The 15342-nt window shown below is 42.4% G+C and overlaps 1 protein-coding gene across 3 annotated transcripts in view; it reads left to right on the plus strand.

Moving 5' to 3' along the window:
* PLCB1 (phospholipase C beta 1) overlaps window positions 1-12440 on the plus strand; it is an 808463-nt gene extending 796023 nt beyond the window's left edge. For 2 of the 3 annotated variants that reach the window (XM_088478041.1, XM_088478042.1), the window contains exon 32: window positions 5448-12440. In XM_088478041.1, coding sequence (XP_088334167.1) covers window positions 5448-5678 — 231 coding nt within the window. In that variant the 3' untranslated portion in view covers window positions 5679-12440. Of the gene's footprint in view, window positions 1-5441 lie in introns of all 3 variants that reach the window. The other variant, XM_088478043.1, reaches the window with a different exon arrangement.
* Window positions 12441-15342: the final 2902 nt, after the last annotated feature.

Consider the following 15342-nt stretch of genomic DNA (forward strand, 5'->3'; position numbering starts at 1 on the left):
GCACACACACATTCATACTCACACTACATACTTCTCCCTGGAGGAGGTCGGTCTCCTTCACCAGGTAGAATCCAAAGGTCTTATTAAAACAAAAAAATTAAATTGGAGAAGTTGCTCGTAGCAACCAAGCAGCTACTATTTTCTAGCACAGCCTGTAAAATGACAGTTGGAAGCTGATTGGTTGTAACTTGATTTTGGCCTGAAAAACTGAACCTCTTGACCATGTCTACATTGTTTTAAATATATTGCATGGCTGCCAAATGATTGGGTGATAAAATATTTGCATTAATGAGCAGGTGCACAGGTGTAATTAATAAAGTGTAGTTATGTTTTTACCAAAAATTAGACAAAATACTGTCAAAAGTAGCTAAACCAACATGAATGTATTGTATAGCACCATAGCCATAGCAATATAAGGCACAGCTGCTGCACACAGAGGGCCTGATTCAGTGCCGGACGCTCTGACCAGAGCACTCGCTCTGAATCAGGGCCGTCCTACCTAAAAATGGAGCGGCCTCTTGGACGCTCGCATAGCTGTGGGTTACCACCCACAGCTTATGCGAGCGTCCATGATGATGGTCGCGATGGTCAAGACCATCGCAACCATCGGGCTTGCGATGAGACCCTGCGGTAGGGTCTCGTTGCCGCAAGCCCAGGAGTGCTTTTGGCTCTATCAGAGCCAAAAGCACTCCCACTGACATCACTAGTGATGTCAGTGGGGCCGGCTCCAGACGGAAGGCGTTCCCATGGGAACGCCTCCGTCTGGGCAGCAACGCCCCCGGCACGCCCACCAAAGAGGGCGTGTTGTCAATCACCATCGACAGCACGCCCCCTTTGGTGCGAGACCCATAGCGACAGCTTGGCTGTCGCTATGTGGGTCTCGCGCATGCGCACGACGGAGCTCCCTCCATTGTGCGCATGCGCATTAGGGCACCATCGACCCGCTTGCGAGTGTCCTGTGCTCGCGAGCGGGTCTGAGTTAGGCCCAGAGACAGATACCAGGTAGTCTATCTTGTCCCCTGGTATATATACCTTATAGCGGTGGCACTATTATACGCTGATCATTTGAGACGCAAGATATGCTGGTCGTGGGGGGGGGGCTAGGGGTTGGACTGGCAGGTGGTTAAGGGGTCCCAGGTGCCACAGTCTTGGTGATATCACTTGATCCTGTTAATTTGGGTGCCCCAGTCATTTGAAATGTGGGAAAATAACCAATTTGGAGGTGAATAATTCTAGTGGGAAAGCCAGGTGCCCTACTTGTGAGATCAGTTCTTGTGAGTAAATATTACATTTATCCTATTATGGAGTCCATTCAGTATCCCTTAATTTTCACAAAATTAGATGAAAATTTAAATTTTCACCTACTTGTGTAGATTTTGCCATTCATTATAAAGGCCCCGATCTGGCCCGCTGTCCCTATACGGAGAGCTAAATTCATCAAGGTCCACAAAAATGACATTTTCAAAGCTTGATAGCAGGAATCTTCGCCATTTTCAGATGACATTTGTTCCTGGTCCCTGCTCCTTTCCTGTGGGAAAGAGGACCTCATTCAGAGTCTGTCGTAAGCGGCCGCTCGGTCGTATGCCTAATGACCGCAAAACTGAAAAAGGAAGCGATCGCACGACGGTTGGTCGTAACCAAAGTGACGCCATACGTGAACAATGCACCTCCTCTAGCTAACGAGTGATAGCAGCTAGCGATCGAGTCAATCGTTGTCAGTCATTGTCTGTCGCTGTATGTTAATTTTCTTCTGATGGTTGCGGCCGCTTGTGTTGTGTGCAAATTACTCCAAAAATTACCAAAAAAACGCATAGAATAAGCCATCCTCATGAGACATATTTATTCTTATTATTCACTAATGCAAACGCAGCTGAATCAATTACATGCCAATTAGCAGTGTTATTAGCTACAACAAACGATTATTAGCTGCTTGCATTGTGTGGCTCAAAATAGAAACATCACTCCGAACATCAGTAACATTCGATAGTATCGATTGTACTCTGGGGCTTGAGAGAGCACGTACCCAACCTTAAGCTGTACAATCAGCCAGGCCTCTAACCTGCTCGCAGAGTGACGTTTTACTACTTCCGGCCTTCTATGTCGGTCATAGCAGGTAATTTATGTACGCTCCTAAAACGGTGAAGAAGGCCTGCGTTTTCAGACCACCACCCCCGTCACCACCCACAAACGGCCTTTCATGTCAATCAACTCTCGGAGGCCACTTCCTGCTCGTAAGCCATACGGTCTACAGCATTTTGGATCACAAAGCCTCGTACGCACTTGCGCACAACTAACCGTACGCATGCGTGGTTTGGAAACATCGGATGCGTACGACCGAGCGGCCGCTAACGACCGACTCTGAATGAGGTCAAGAGTCCCTCCGCCCTTTTTCAGCTCCTTCCGCTGGAAGTCGGACATTAGGCGCGCATGCGTGAACCCAATTCTTCAGATGCGCACTAACACTGAGACTTGGCAGTGCTAAGTTTCAAGTTAGGGAACACAGGGACAGCTGATCTTCGGAGCAGCTGTCTCCGCAACTGAGCAATGTTGAATTGCTCCGGTAATTTTGTATCTACTGCTGCTACTTGCAGCAAATTGGATACTTAATTATCGAGGGGCCATCCGTCCCCTGATAATGAACGGGCCCCTAGGAGAGTTATCACCTAGAAAAGAGTTGCTATTTTGTTATCGTCATATGATATGCTGCTCAGTGAATTCAAGTTTGCTCAGAATTAGTAAGAAGTATTTATATACAGTACTCAGCTTACTTTTCCCTAGTCTAAGAACATAAATGTCAGAGCTCCTCTGTTTTATCTTATGTCGGACACTATAGTGGGAGATATTTTATTTACAATTGCATTGAACTATAAGAAATAAAAGTTTGGTGTCTGATAACTATATCTGTCAAGTTCAGGATATTCTAGACCTCAAAATGTTTACAACCAGCATTTTAAAGAAACTAAGGTCTTTTGACATCAAAGGAAGTCCCGATGATGTTGGTACCCGCACTATGTGTCCTTTCTGTACTTTTATATTACTGTGTACTAATATATACTGCATTGGAATTCTATACACAACCTAGGTGATTTTTTTATATACCCTTATGTCTGATACATTATACTGCTTTGTGAAATCATGCATGAGTTGAACGCACATTTTAAACTGGGTCCCAAAACGTTCTGACTACACCACTGACTACACCACTGATTATTCCACTGACTACACCACTGATTACACCACTGATTATACCACTGACTACACCACTGACTACACCACTGACTACACCACTGACTACACCACGGACTACACCACGGACTATACCACTGACTACACCACTGATTATTCCACTGACTACACCACTGACTACACCACTGATTATTCCACTGACTACACCACTGACTATCCCATTGATTATTCCACTGACTACACCACTGATTACACCACTGATTATACCACTAACTACACCACTGATTATTCCACTGACTACACCATTGATTATTCCACTGACTACACCACTGACTACACCACTGATTATACCACTGACTACACCACTGATTACACCACTGACTACACCACTGACTACACCACTGATTGCACCACTGATTACACCACTGACTGCACCACTGATTATACCACTGACTACACCACTGATTATACCACTGACTACACCACTGATTATTCCACTGACTACACCACTGATTATTCCACTGATTATACCACTGACTACACCACTGATTATACCACTGACTACACCACTGATTATTCCACTGACTACACCACTGACTACACCACTGATTATACCACTGACTACACCACTGATTACACCACTGACTACACCACTGACTACACCACTGACTACACCACTGATTGCACCACTGATTACACCACTGATTATACCACTGACTACACCACTGATTATACCACTGACTACACCACTGATTATTCCACTGACTACACCACTGATTATTCCACTGACTACACCACTGATTATTCCACTGACTACACCACTGATTATACCACTGACTACACCACTGATTATTCCACTGACTACACCACTGACTACACCACTGATTACACTACTGATTACACTACTGACTAGACCACTGATTGCACCACTGACTACACCACTGACTACACCACTGACTACACCACTGATTATTCCACTGACTACACCACTGACTACACCACTGATTATACCACTGACTACACCACTGATTACACCACTGACTACACCACTGATTATACCACTGACTACACCACTGACTACACCACTGACTACACCACTGATTGCACCACTGACTGCACCACTGATTATACCACTGACTATACCACTGACTACACCACTGATTATTCCACTGACTACACCACTGATTATTCCACTGACTACACCACTGATTATACCACTGACTACACCACTGATTATACCACTGACTACACCTCTGATTATTCCACTGACTACACCACTGATTATTCCACTGATTACATCACTGACTACACCACTGATTATTCCACTGACTACACCACTGATTACACTACTGACTACACCACTGATTGCACCACTGAATACACCACTGACTACACCACTGACTACACCACTGATTATTCCACTGACTACACCACTGACTACACCACTGACTACACCACTGATTATACCACTGACTACACCACTGATTACACCACTGACTACACCACTGACTACACCACTGACTACACCACTGACTGCACCACTGATTGCACCACTGATTACACCACTGACTGCACCACTGATTATACCACTGACTACACCACTGATTACACCACTGATTATTCCACTGACTACACCACTGATTATTCCACTGACTACACCACTGATTATACCACTGACTACACCACTGATTATACCACTGACTACACCACTGATTATTCCACTGACTACACCACTGATTATTCCACTGACTACACCACTGACTACACCACTGACTACACCACTGACTACACCACTGATTACACAACTGACTACACCACTGATTATACCACTGACTACACCACTGATTACATCACTGACTACACCACTGATTATTCCACTGACTACACCACTGATTACACTACTGACTACACCACTGATTGCACCACTGAATACACCACTGATTATACCACTGACTACACCACTGCTTATACCACTGACTACACCACTGATTATACCACTGACTACACCACTGACTACACCACTGATTATACCACTGACTACACCACTGATTATACCACTGACTACACCACTGACTACACCACTGATTATACCACTGACTACACCACTGATTATACCACTGACTACACCACTGATTACACCACTGATTATACCACTGACTACACCACTGACTACACCACTGATTATACCACTGACTACACCACTGACCACACAACTGGAAATCTTAAGTTACATTTTCTCCTATTGTGTGTTCCAGTTTCAGGTTGAACTTGATCAGGAATACCAGGACAAATTCAAACGACTTCCGATGGAAATCCAGGAGTTTGTACAAGAGGCAATGAAGGGGAAGTTCAGCGAAGACGGAGAGCACAGCTCTGCCCTCTTAACGCCTGACAGCGGGAAGTCTTCAAATTTGGGCAATCACAAAAGTCAGGATCACGAGGAGGAAGGAGAGGAGGAAACTCTGGACAAACCGTTGGATACATCACTCTAACTGGGACTGAGCCATTGCAATATTTTTAGTGTCGTCAGGGAGTCATTTCCGCATTGCTCTTTACGTATTGTTTGCAATGTGGATGCTGACTCTGGATGGCAATTCATGCCGGAAGCTTACAGTGCTCTTTTTAATGCACACTTCCAAGAGAAGCAATTTTCTATTGCACTCAGCAATCCATTTTTATTTTAGTATTTAATATTTTTCCCAGTCTTGGTGCGTTTGTTGTGTAGGGATTAACATGTATACTTTATTATATATTGCTTCTTTGTTGGTGTTTTTGAGTAGGCAAAAAACTGACTTCCTGGCCATGCACACTGTTACGAATGCGTCAAAAAGACTTTTATTTCGTGTAGTATCAAGTACACAGATATTCTCATGGAACCGCTACTACAGTGGGCTACAGGCCTGAAGACCTGAGTTGGAGTAAGACAGAACAGTATGGGCATTCATGAAAACTGTTCTACATTAATCTCTGTAAAAATGAGGTTTCCCCAAGAAACCAATCAGATTTTAGTGCTCATTGCTCTAGTCCACTCTAGAAAATGAAAGCAGGCACCTGATTGGCAGCTACGGTCGGCCATAGCTTTTCTGCACAGAAATCTGTACAATAGTTTCATAGATGTCTCCATTGGTTTTTTGTTTTCTAGCTGCACCTAAACAGCTATTTATTGGCTTTATGTTTGCACTGAGAGATTCAACTTGTTGCTTTTGCAGGCACTGGTTGCTTGCTGTTTTGATATTTTATGTACCTGTAAAATAAGAGATAATGGATATGTCTTTGAGAACTGGGGTCAAAAGTGTCTGAGACCTCTGCAGCAAATATTTATGGACCCACAGCATATCGCGTACACAGAGATGTGATGAACATGTGGGATTTTTATGGGGAGTGAACCCCACGGAACAAAAAAGGAGAGTCAGTCGTGCATGTTTGAACAAAGAATCTATTGTGTTGGTTAGATTCTGCAAATTAGTAACAAAGAGACGTGTAATATAACCCCCTCCCCCCCTCCCTGTGATATTAATTAGTGTCGTTCTGTACGTTGAAGTAGTCTTTGGATATAAATTAAAAAAATATAGATATATATATATAAATATATTTTGCAGGTTCAAAAATATTGATTTTAAAGTACTGTAGTTCATGTAGATTTTTTTTAAAAACTGTAAACAACGCAAACAGAAAACCCGAAGAAATATAAGTTAACAATATTGTGCTATACTCAAAAATAAGTCCTGTCGTGGTGACGGAACTCTGCTTGAACTGAAAGCATTATTGCATGTTGGGTAAGGAAGTAGCAGGAATAGTGACAAACTGCAGTAAAAGATGGCAAAACTGTCAGATCTATATACTGTGACTTACATTTGTGGCCACCGACAGACATGTCAGATATGGGCGTTTTATAACAAGATATGCGCAGTAGGGAATTGCACGCATAAGGTGTGGGTGTAAGGTTATACCTTAAGGTATAAGACCAATTTAGAATAGGCCGCATGTTCAGACATGCCTTTAAGAGGTGCAGCTAATGAATGCCTGGTTTTAAACAAAAAGGAATCAATACCAGGACCTGGAATGGGTAACCCGCTAATCAGGGGCACATTGAGTGCTGTATCCTTCTACAATAGGGTGATCTGCAGTTTGATTTCCCCCTGTGATAATGTGGCAGTAAGCAGCAGCAGGCTGCAGGGCCTCTGATACATGTAGTTGCACAATATTATTGCCTGGTAGCAAAAACACACAGACTTTAAATGATGATTTTATTTCAAATAAATACTCACAAAAATCTCTTGTTTACCAATTCATTATTCCCTTCTTCAGTCATAAAGTAGTTCAATTGGATATAAAATGCAGAGAAAAACCTGTGTGAGAACAAAATATCAGCATTTTAGTGGAGCCACAACTGAAATGGATGAAAGGGGGTAAAACAGGAACAGCCAATCAGGGTGGTTGCAACAGAAGCATTGTGATTGGCAGTTTGTGTGTACACCTGCAGGCATGGCTGGTACTAGATTCTCCTGCGCCCCCCTGCTCTGCTCAAAAGGGAGGATTTGTAAGGTGGTACAGCATCCTTGATGGGATTTTTTTTTAAGGAAAGGCAGGGGTGCCCTGGTAGGGTGGCATCCCCCTGCCCAGTTTATCGTTCTTACCAAGTTCTGCCCCACTTCTGTAAGGTCAGTTAAGGTCATTCATTAATGTTGTGGCTCTGCTTAATGTGGTAATGAGGGATTTTGTTGAGTATTTCAAATAAAATAATAAAACACATGTCTGCTGTGTGGGGTTTTTGTTACTACTTGCTACTGGTTGATGATTACTGCAATTACGGCAATATTTTCGTTTTGGCTTACATTTGGGCCACAAAATTGCAGCTTACTCTGAATTGTAGTTAAAATGACTAATGTGTAATAAATTAAATGTATTTAGTTATCTGGAAATTGCAGCTTTTAAAGTTCACCTATCCAATACACACAGTAGGGCAGTTTTTGATGGGGAATTCTGTAGGAAGAACCAATATTCAAGAGAATACATACAGTCAGTGCACTAGTAACAGCATCAAGTCATTTTGTGATTAAAAGTTGTAATATATGAGACTGGATTCTAGTTAATTGGTCAGTAGCCCACAAAAGGCTGCCAGCGTCTCATGTAACTGACCGGTGCTCTATGACATGGGTGGGTGGGCTTATCCCTATCTATAATCCCAGACCTAAGCATTACCTCAATGATTAAATCCTTGAGGCATTTAACCATGCCCCAATATAAGGAGGATAGACCCGAGTTGAAGGCTATGGCTTGTTTCAGAAATGGATGAAAATCCCGTTGCGATTTCATATACACTTGCGAAAATATGCTAATGACCGCCGTCTTGTGCATTAAGAATTGAGATGTGCACAGATCCCTGTGTTTTGGTTTTGGTTCTAAATCATCATCGCATATTTGGCAAATCACCCTCAAGTGTTTTGATTCGGTTTCTGGTTTAGATTTCCTTAAAGATCTATATAAACAGCTAAAATCATTTAATTTGTTGCTTTCGTATTATTAACATCAAGTACATCACAAGGTCCGAACTTAAATGCAATCCAAAACATGCGAGATCCGGTTTTTAAATCCGAGTTCTGAGTTGCAAAAAGATCCGAGTAGGGACGCTGTTCTACTCGGAACCCCAAAGTGATCCGAACTTGGACTCAGTTGAATCGGAACCAGGAATTTCCAGGGAAACCATATCGCTCAACTCTAACTTGAACTTCTGAGTAAGCGTATACTGTCTCAGGCAGAGCGGCTTTCCTAAGATGCCGGGGGCTTCTGCAGCTGCAAATTAATTTGCAGAGCCTAACCACCCCTTGTTCCCTCCCCCAAACGCTGACTGCCTGTCACTCACTTTGCATAGAAATCCTTCTTGCGACTGCCGTCGCTAATCCATCCAGTGGCAAAAACCCCCAGCTCCACTGCCTGCAACACCCATTTTGACTGTATGCCCACATTGCATCCATCTCTGAATCAGTCACTACAGTATGTCGTCCCATCCCAACCGTGGGCTATTGGATAGATCTCTGGTGGTGAGGGGTTAATGTACGGCCTACCCATCTGATTCAGAAGCATTAGACAGCTCATGTCCCTTTGTTGCATGTCCAAAAGTGCTGCAAAGTTGGTATGTTTAATCACCAATTCAGCACAGCAGGAAATGTAAATATTTTCATTACTGTACCCCATTTGTAGTTATCTGAGGGTTGGAGATTACACTAATTGTATGAATATATTTGTACTGCATCTATGACTTAAATGTCATACTTCATCTTAATATATGAAAGATGTCAAAACATTGGTTTTTCACCATTATTGTTTATTAGCTTTATTTATATATATATATTAAGCTAGATTGTTTTAATGTAAAAATGAATATAAGGAGATATATTCTATTTTTAATTATTTCCCATAGGAGAGAATATGCTAAATACTGTAGTTCAAGCTTTTACAGTAAACACTAGCACATAAAAAAGGTGGCACCATGTGATTCTCCTTCCTCTTGAACAGGAAGTGACATCACATTGTACCCACTTTTCTGTAGTTTTTAAATGTCAAGACTAGCAAACCGCACAATTACGTAACTCATAGCAACCAGTCAGACATCTGTTTTCACTAGTTTAACTTGCGCGTACGAAAGCTAATTTTACTTCTCAGGTAACTTAATGATAGTCAGTGCTGTACCAGGGCTCTATGCAGCCCTGTGGCGTTCCCGCCCCCTAAACCTGTGATGTGATGACATCACGCCTAGGGGGCGGGACCGCCAGATCCAGGCACCCAGCAAGCCACATACAGGTGCCATGGGGCAGTGACGATGCCGCCCACAGGGGCCTTCGCTCTGTGCGACGGCACCGCCCGCTTACCCCTAGTTGCGGCACTGGTGATAGTTATAGTTGTCTTCAAAATAAGTAACAGAAAACATACGTTGGAGATTTAGCCCATAGACTTAAAGCAGTAATAATTTAAAAGGAAGAACGCACCTGGTTTACAACTGTGCACTAAAGTGATACTGAGATACTCAAGAACACAGATACTGAAATATATACATTTACATTTTTCATGCAAAGAATAAAACATGAGAAATACAGTTTACTTCATATGAAAGCATTGTGTTAAATATGCTGGTGAATTGTCCATATTGTCACGTGGGGTTTCATTGCACATGTTCTGGCCCAAAGCATGCTCGGAAAAGCAGGGTGGACGCCTTGGGTGCAGGTTGGGTGGCGCCACATCACCCCCATAAACAGTTCTTATTCTAAAACTGGCACCACCCATAATAAAACATAATGCCAACTAAAACTGTCACATGCTGCTGTGACTGCCAAATGTTAATGGCTGCATGGGCCGTTTCGAATTACCTCTAGGGCTAGCCCGCCCACTGCCGGGATGGGACAATGAGCACAAAAACACTGTGGGCATTTTCCCAGATGTGGCCCAAAACAATCTGCTCCATGACACAAAAAAAAGTGTCAATCCCCCTCATCACCACAAAAACATGACAGGATTTCCTCACTCAGGTTATTTTAAACAGTGGTAGAAAAAGGAAAAGTTACACTTTGTTAGTACCTTTACCACAGTTAGCTTCCCCTGTAGGGCAATGACTAGCCTCAATGAAGGACCACCCCTGAGAGAGGACTAAAGACAAAAAGAGACATAGAGGTATATTTGCTAAGGTGCGGGTGTATAGAAATAGAGGTGTTGCCCATAGCAGCCAATCAGTTTGTACTTATCATTTATCTAGCACCTTCTAGAAGATAATGGCTAGAATCTGATTGGTTGCTATGGGAAACATCTCCACTTCTATAAACATGCACCTTATACACGTAAATATACCCCTAAGGGGCTGACTCTGGGTAGCTCATAGAGAGTGAGATGTACTAAGCCTTGTAGAGAGATAAAGTACCAACCAATCAGAATCTAACTGCCACTTCACAGGCTGTGTTTGAAAAATGACAGGAGCTGATTGGTTGGTACTTTTATCTCTCTCCAAGGCTTAGTACATCTACCCCAAATAAGCTGTAGTTGCAGGCAGCTGCGGAGACCTGATTTACTACTTTATACTAATGTGAGTATTTGTTCAGCTACTGCAATATGGGGGATCGGGCGTGTGCAAGCAGAAACCCGTACCACACATTGATGTTACGCCGGCCGCCACATCAGTCATTAGTATCTGCACTTGCACCAGCCCATGCTAGATGCAAGAGATCTGTCAGAAACAAGCATCCCTACCCCATACGCACGACTCAGAATTGCACACAGCTTTAGATACAGCCTACGACACTGCCACAGGTCAGGACGGTTCCGTGCGGTCACTTTGCCACAGTTCACGCTACGGAACTCCATTCCACGGAAAGACATCTGGCCAAGTTGTGTCTTACTCAGAATAGGACAGGTATGTACGCAAACTGTGTAAAGTCGCTTCTGCGGATGCTGGTCCGCGGTGGCTTCCTGCCGACTCCCAGTCGGCGATGTTGGGGCAGCGCTTGGGGGTGCAGTTGGTGTAGCTCCCCCTTTTTTTAGTTTTAGACCTGCGCTGCTGCCCCAGCTTCAGAGCTGCCACTGTTATTGAGGATGTCCACAGAACCGCGGGCTAAGCAGAGCCGTGCAGACACGTAAATACGCCAATTGTCAGGCGCACTCTGGCTGGTACAAGGTGCACACTGATAACGACGATGGCTATGAAACTATGAGTATGGATAGGGGTGGTAGAGTCATACAACTCAGCATACCGTGTGGGCGAATATATGCATTTAGTTCAGTTCATGCAATGCGGGTACAATTGCGATCAACTTGTGTTCAGTTCTCCATCGGCCCCAGTGTTTATAAGGTGTTCCAATTTTGGGGTTTATTTTTGATAGTATTATGAAAATTGTATGTAAATGTGTTTTTTTCCCCTGTGCTGCAGATGAACCCTGGGGAGTGGGAAAAGATTACAGTTACCCTGCAGCTAATTGCACACGCTGCCTAAGCCCCAGAGGGCGAATGTTTCCTCCCAACCTCAGGAGACGTAAGGAATAATCTGTGTTAACCTGCAGAGAAACCCATAGATCCCAGCACTTTGTGAGGAATTTATGGGTTAGCGGTCGTTAATTCATGGTTTACCGCACAGGGAAAATTACGATTAATTGAATAGCTCTGGGCGTGCCACCCCGCACCTAATAGAATACCCTCCATAAGTCTGGTATTGCCAGCTGATCAGCATACTGCAGTATATGGGGTCTATTTACTAAGCTGTATTAGGAGATAAAGTGAACGGTGATAAGGTACCAGCCAATCAGCTCCTAACTGCCATGTCACAGGCTGTGTTTGAAAAATGGCACTTAGGAGCTGATTGGCTGGAACCCTCTCACTGTTCACTTTATCGCCTAACACAGCTTAGTAAATCCACCCCTAAGTCTGATATTGCCAGCTGATCAGCATACCACAGTATAAGTCTGCTATTGCCAATGCCAGCTGGCCAGCATACTACAGTATAAGACTGATTTTGCCAGCTGAGCAGCATTCTATAGTATAATGCTGGGTACACACTGGAGCGATATCGGCGCCATATGTAGTTTCTAGCCGATTGGAACGATATATCGGCCGCATTGCTCAGTGTGTACGGCCAATATGCGCGCTTCTGCGGTTGCTTGTGACATTGTCCGGTCGGTCGTGCTGCATGTCCAACCGGACGATATCGCAAGCAGCCCCGTCGCAGGTAATGAAGGACGGAACGAGGTATCGTTCCATCCTTCAATACCTCGTTCTGATGTGTATCATGTCGGGCCGACATATCGGCTGGGTACACATCGCTCAGTGTGTACTCACATTATTTCTGAAATTGCCAATGCCAGCTGGCCGGCATACTACTGTATAAGTCTCATATTGCCGATGCCAGCTGAGCAGCATTTGATACAGTATAAAGTAGGCCGGGGCAATAGATAAAAGTCTGAATTTTTTCTGAAACTTGATTTTGAAAGTTTGAATGAAGTAAAGCAGTTATCTGAAAGTAAAGCTACTGTGCTTTGACATTTGATAGTTCTACTAACACAAATATACAGTAAATCCCCATTTAATTCCTAAATAAACTATCATATTATGTGAGATATACATATTGACTGTACTAATTAAAAAAAAAAAGACATTTGTTCTAGTAATTTACTGTATATACATTTTTATACTATATCTAAGAAGTGACACTTTTTTGCATTAGTAATGTAATGTGTTACGCATCTTGCATTTTGGCTATGACCGTGAAACAAGTATAAGTAACAATCTTAAAGCGTATCTGTCACCTATATACGGTACAGGCAGCCATTTTGTCTACTGAGCAATTATTCATAAGGAATCAGCCCATCATATCACTAGGAATTTGTGACATCACTGAAGCGATATGCTGAAAGCCACAAAATGCTGCCTTCACAGTATGTATGCATCAGACATGCTTTAATATTACTTGAACTAGATTTTAAACAATTAAAACAAAAAGGTCTTTCTGATGTACTAGTTTTGTGCCTTTTTTGTGATTGCCCTGTTACGTGTTAAGTGTGAAATCGTTCATGGTGAATTTTTTGTCATGTACAATGACACATATACAGTGAATATTCTAGATTGCATACTTTGGTTATCTATATACTACTGAGATTAGCTTGGGTTCTCCAAGTAAAAAAAACAGTTTGACACAAATCTCTTTAACAAATGCCGGCCATTTTGAATTGACCGGTCTCCATTTTTTTATGTTCATAAAAGCTCACACACTAAAGGGGCATTGTCTAAAATTGCAAAATGAATGTTATATTAAACATGGTATCAATATTGTGAATGATTTAATGGACATTGTGATTTTATATGTCAAAGTCGTAGGAATAAAAGGTACCTATGTAATTAGGTTGTTTATTTCTAATTGGTTTAAATTTCACAAATTCATTTTATTTTGAGGTAAAAATTCTATGCAATTTTGTGGCATGGTGTTTCTTCCAGCTGTACCTTTTGTGCTTTCATCACAGATCCAAAGGACAAATAAAATATTAACACAAATATGAATCTATATAACTATTAATTATTATTATTATCATCATTAAGGTTATTATTCTTTTTTTTTTCAACCAATATCAATATATTGTCATTTTAGGGGAAAAAAAACTAATACAGTTTGGAGAGTGTGGCATTATAACTAGATGAATATTTTATCATAATAAAAATACAAAAAAATAATGCAGTATAGAATAAAGCAGTATTGCTCAAACCTTTCAATTTGACATTGGGTTAATAAACAGCATGCCAAAGCTAATTGAAACTAATTGAAATTTTTAACGTGTACCCATTGTTTATATACAGTGCTAGTTCCTATACTGTGAAGGAGTTCCTGGAGCTATGCAATTGACCGCGCTGTTAATTCCGAATACAGGATATCTGCTCGCACCCTCCTGAGGTGCGAGCAGAAATCTGACTTACTGTAAGTGCCATCCGCGAGGCCGTTTTCCGGCTTAACGCGGCGCTAGCAGCCTCACGGCCGGCACATTAGTCAAAGAATGCCGGTTAGTGCGACTAAACACCCAGCTTAAGGTGTGAGAACCAGCATTCTCTGACTTAAGTGGTTCTAGTCGGACTTAACAGCGCGGTCAATTGAATAGATCGGGGAACTACTTCCCGGGGCTATTCAACGTCACGCTGAATTGAATCGACTAGGAGCTAGTGAAATAATAACATCTGAATAATGAGGTGCTGTTCCAGCAAAAGTGCTGCCACCACTGTGATACATTGTGCACATTTATTAAAGCAACAAATATTTAATGAGTTAATTTTTTGGGTTCAAGACGAATCATCAAGACATATCTACAGCAATGTTGCTACATGTTGCATTACAATACTGATACTAAAATTACAATGCTTACAAAATTCCAGGTATGTTAGAGTAGGTTCCGCCCCGCTGCTGATTGCCATACACAGTCATGTGATCGAACAGACTCTGCTCAACCGCCTGTAAGTGATGAGTACACTTTGACTGCAAAGCCTAATGCATAGAGATACATAGACATTAGCAGCATTAATTAAAAGAGCATTTTATCATTGCTTCACTGAATTAAGCACACAAAAGGAACTTAGGGTAAGAAGACTGATCATTCTGATTGTTCCTTACATCTGTCTAATGTATAGGGGTGTCCATTGCCA

The sequence above is a fragment of the Taudactylus pleione genome, unplaced genomic scaffold, assembly GCF_031769625.1.
Source record: "Taudactylus pleione unplaced genomic scaffold, aTauple2 ptg000206l, whole genome shotgun sequence".
Lineage (NCBI taxonomy): Eukaryota > Metazoa > Chordata > Amphibia > Anura > Myobatrachidae > Taudactylus > Taudactylus pleione.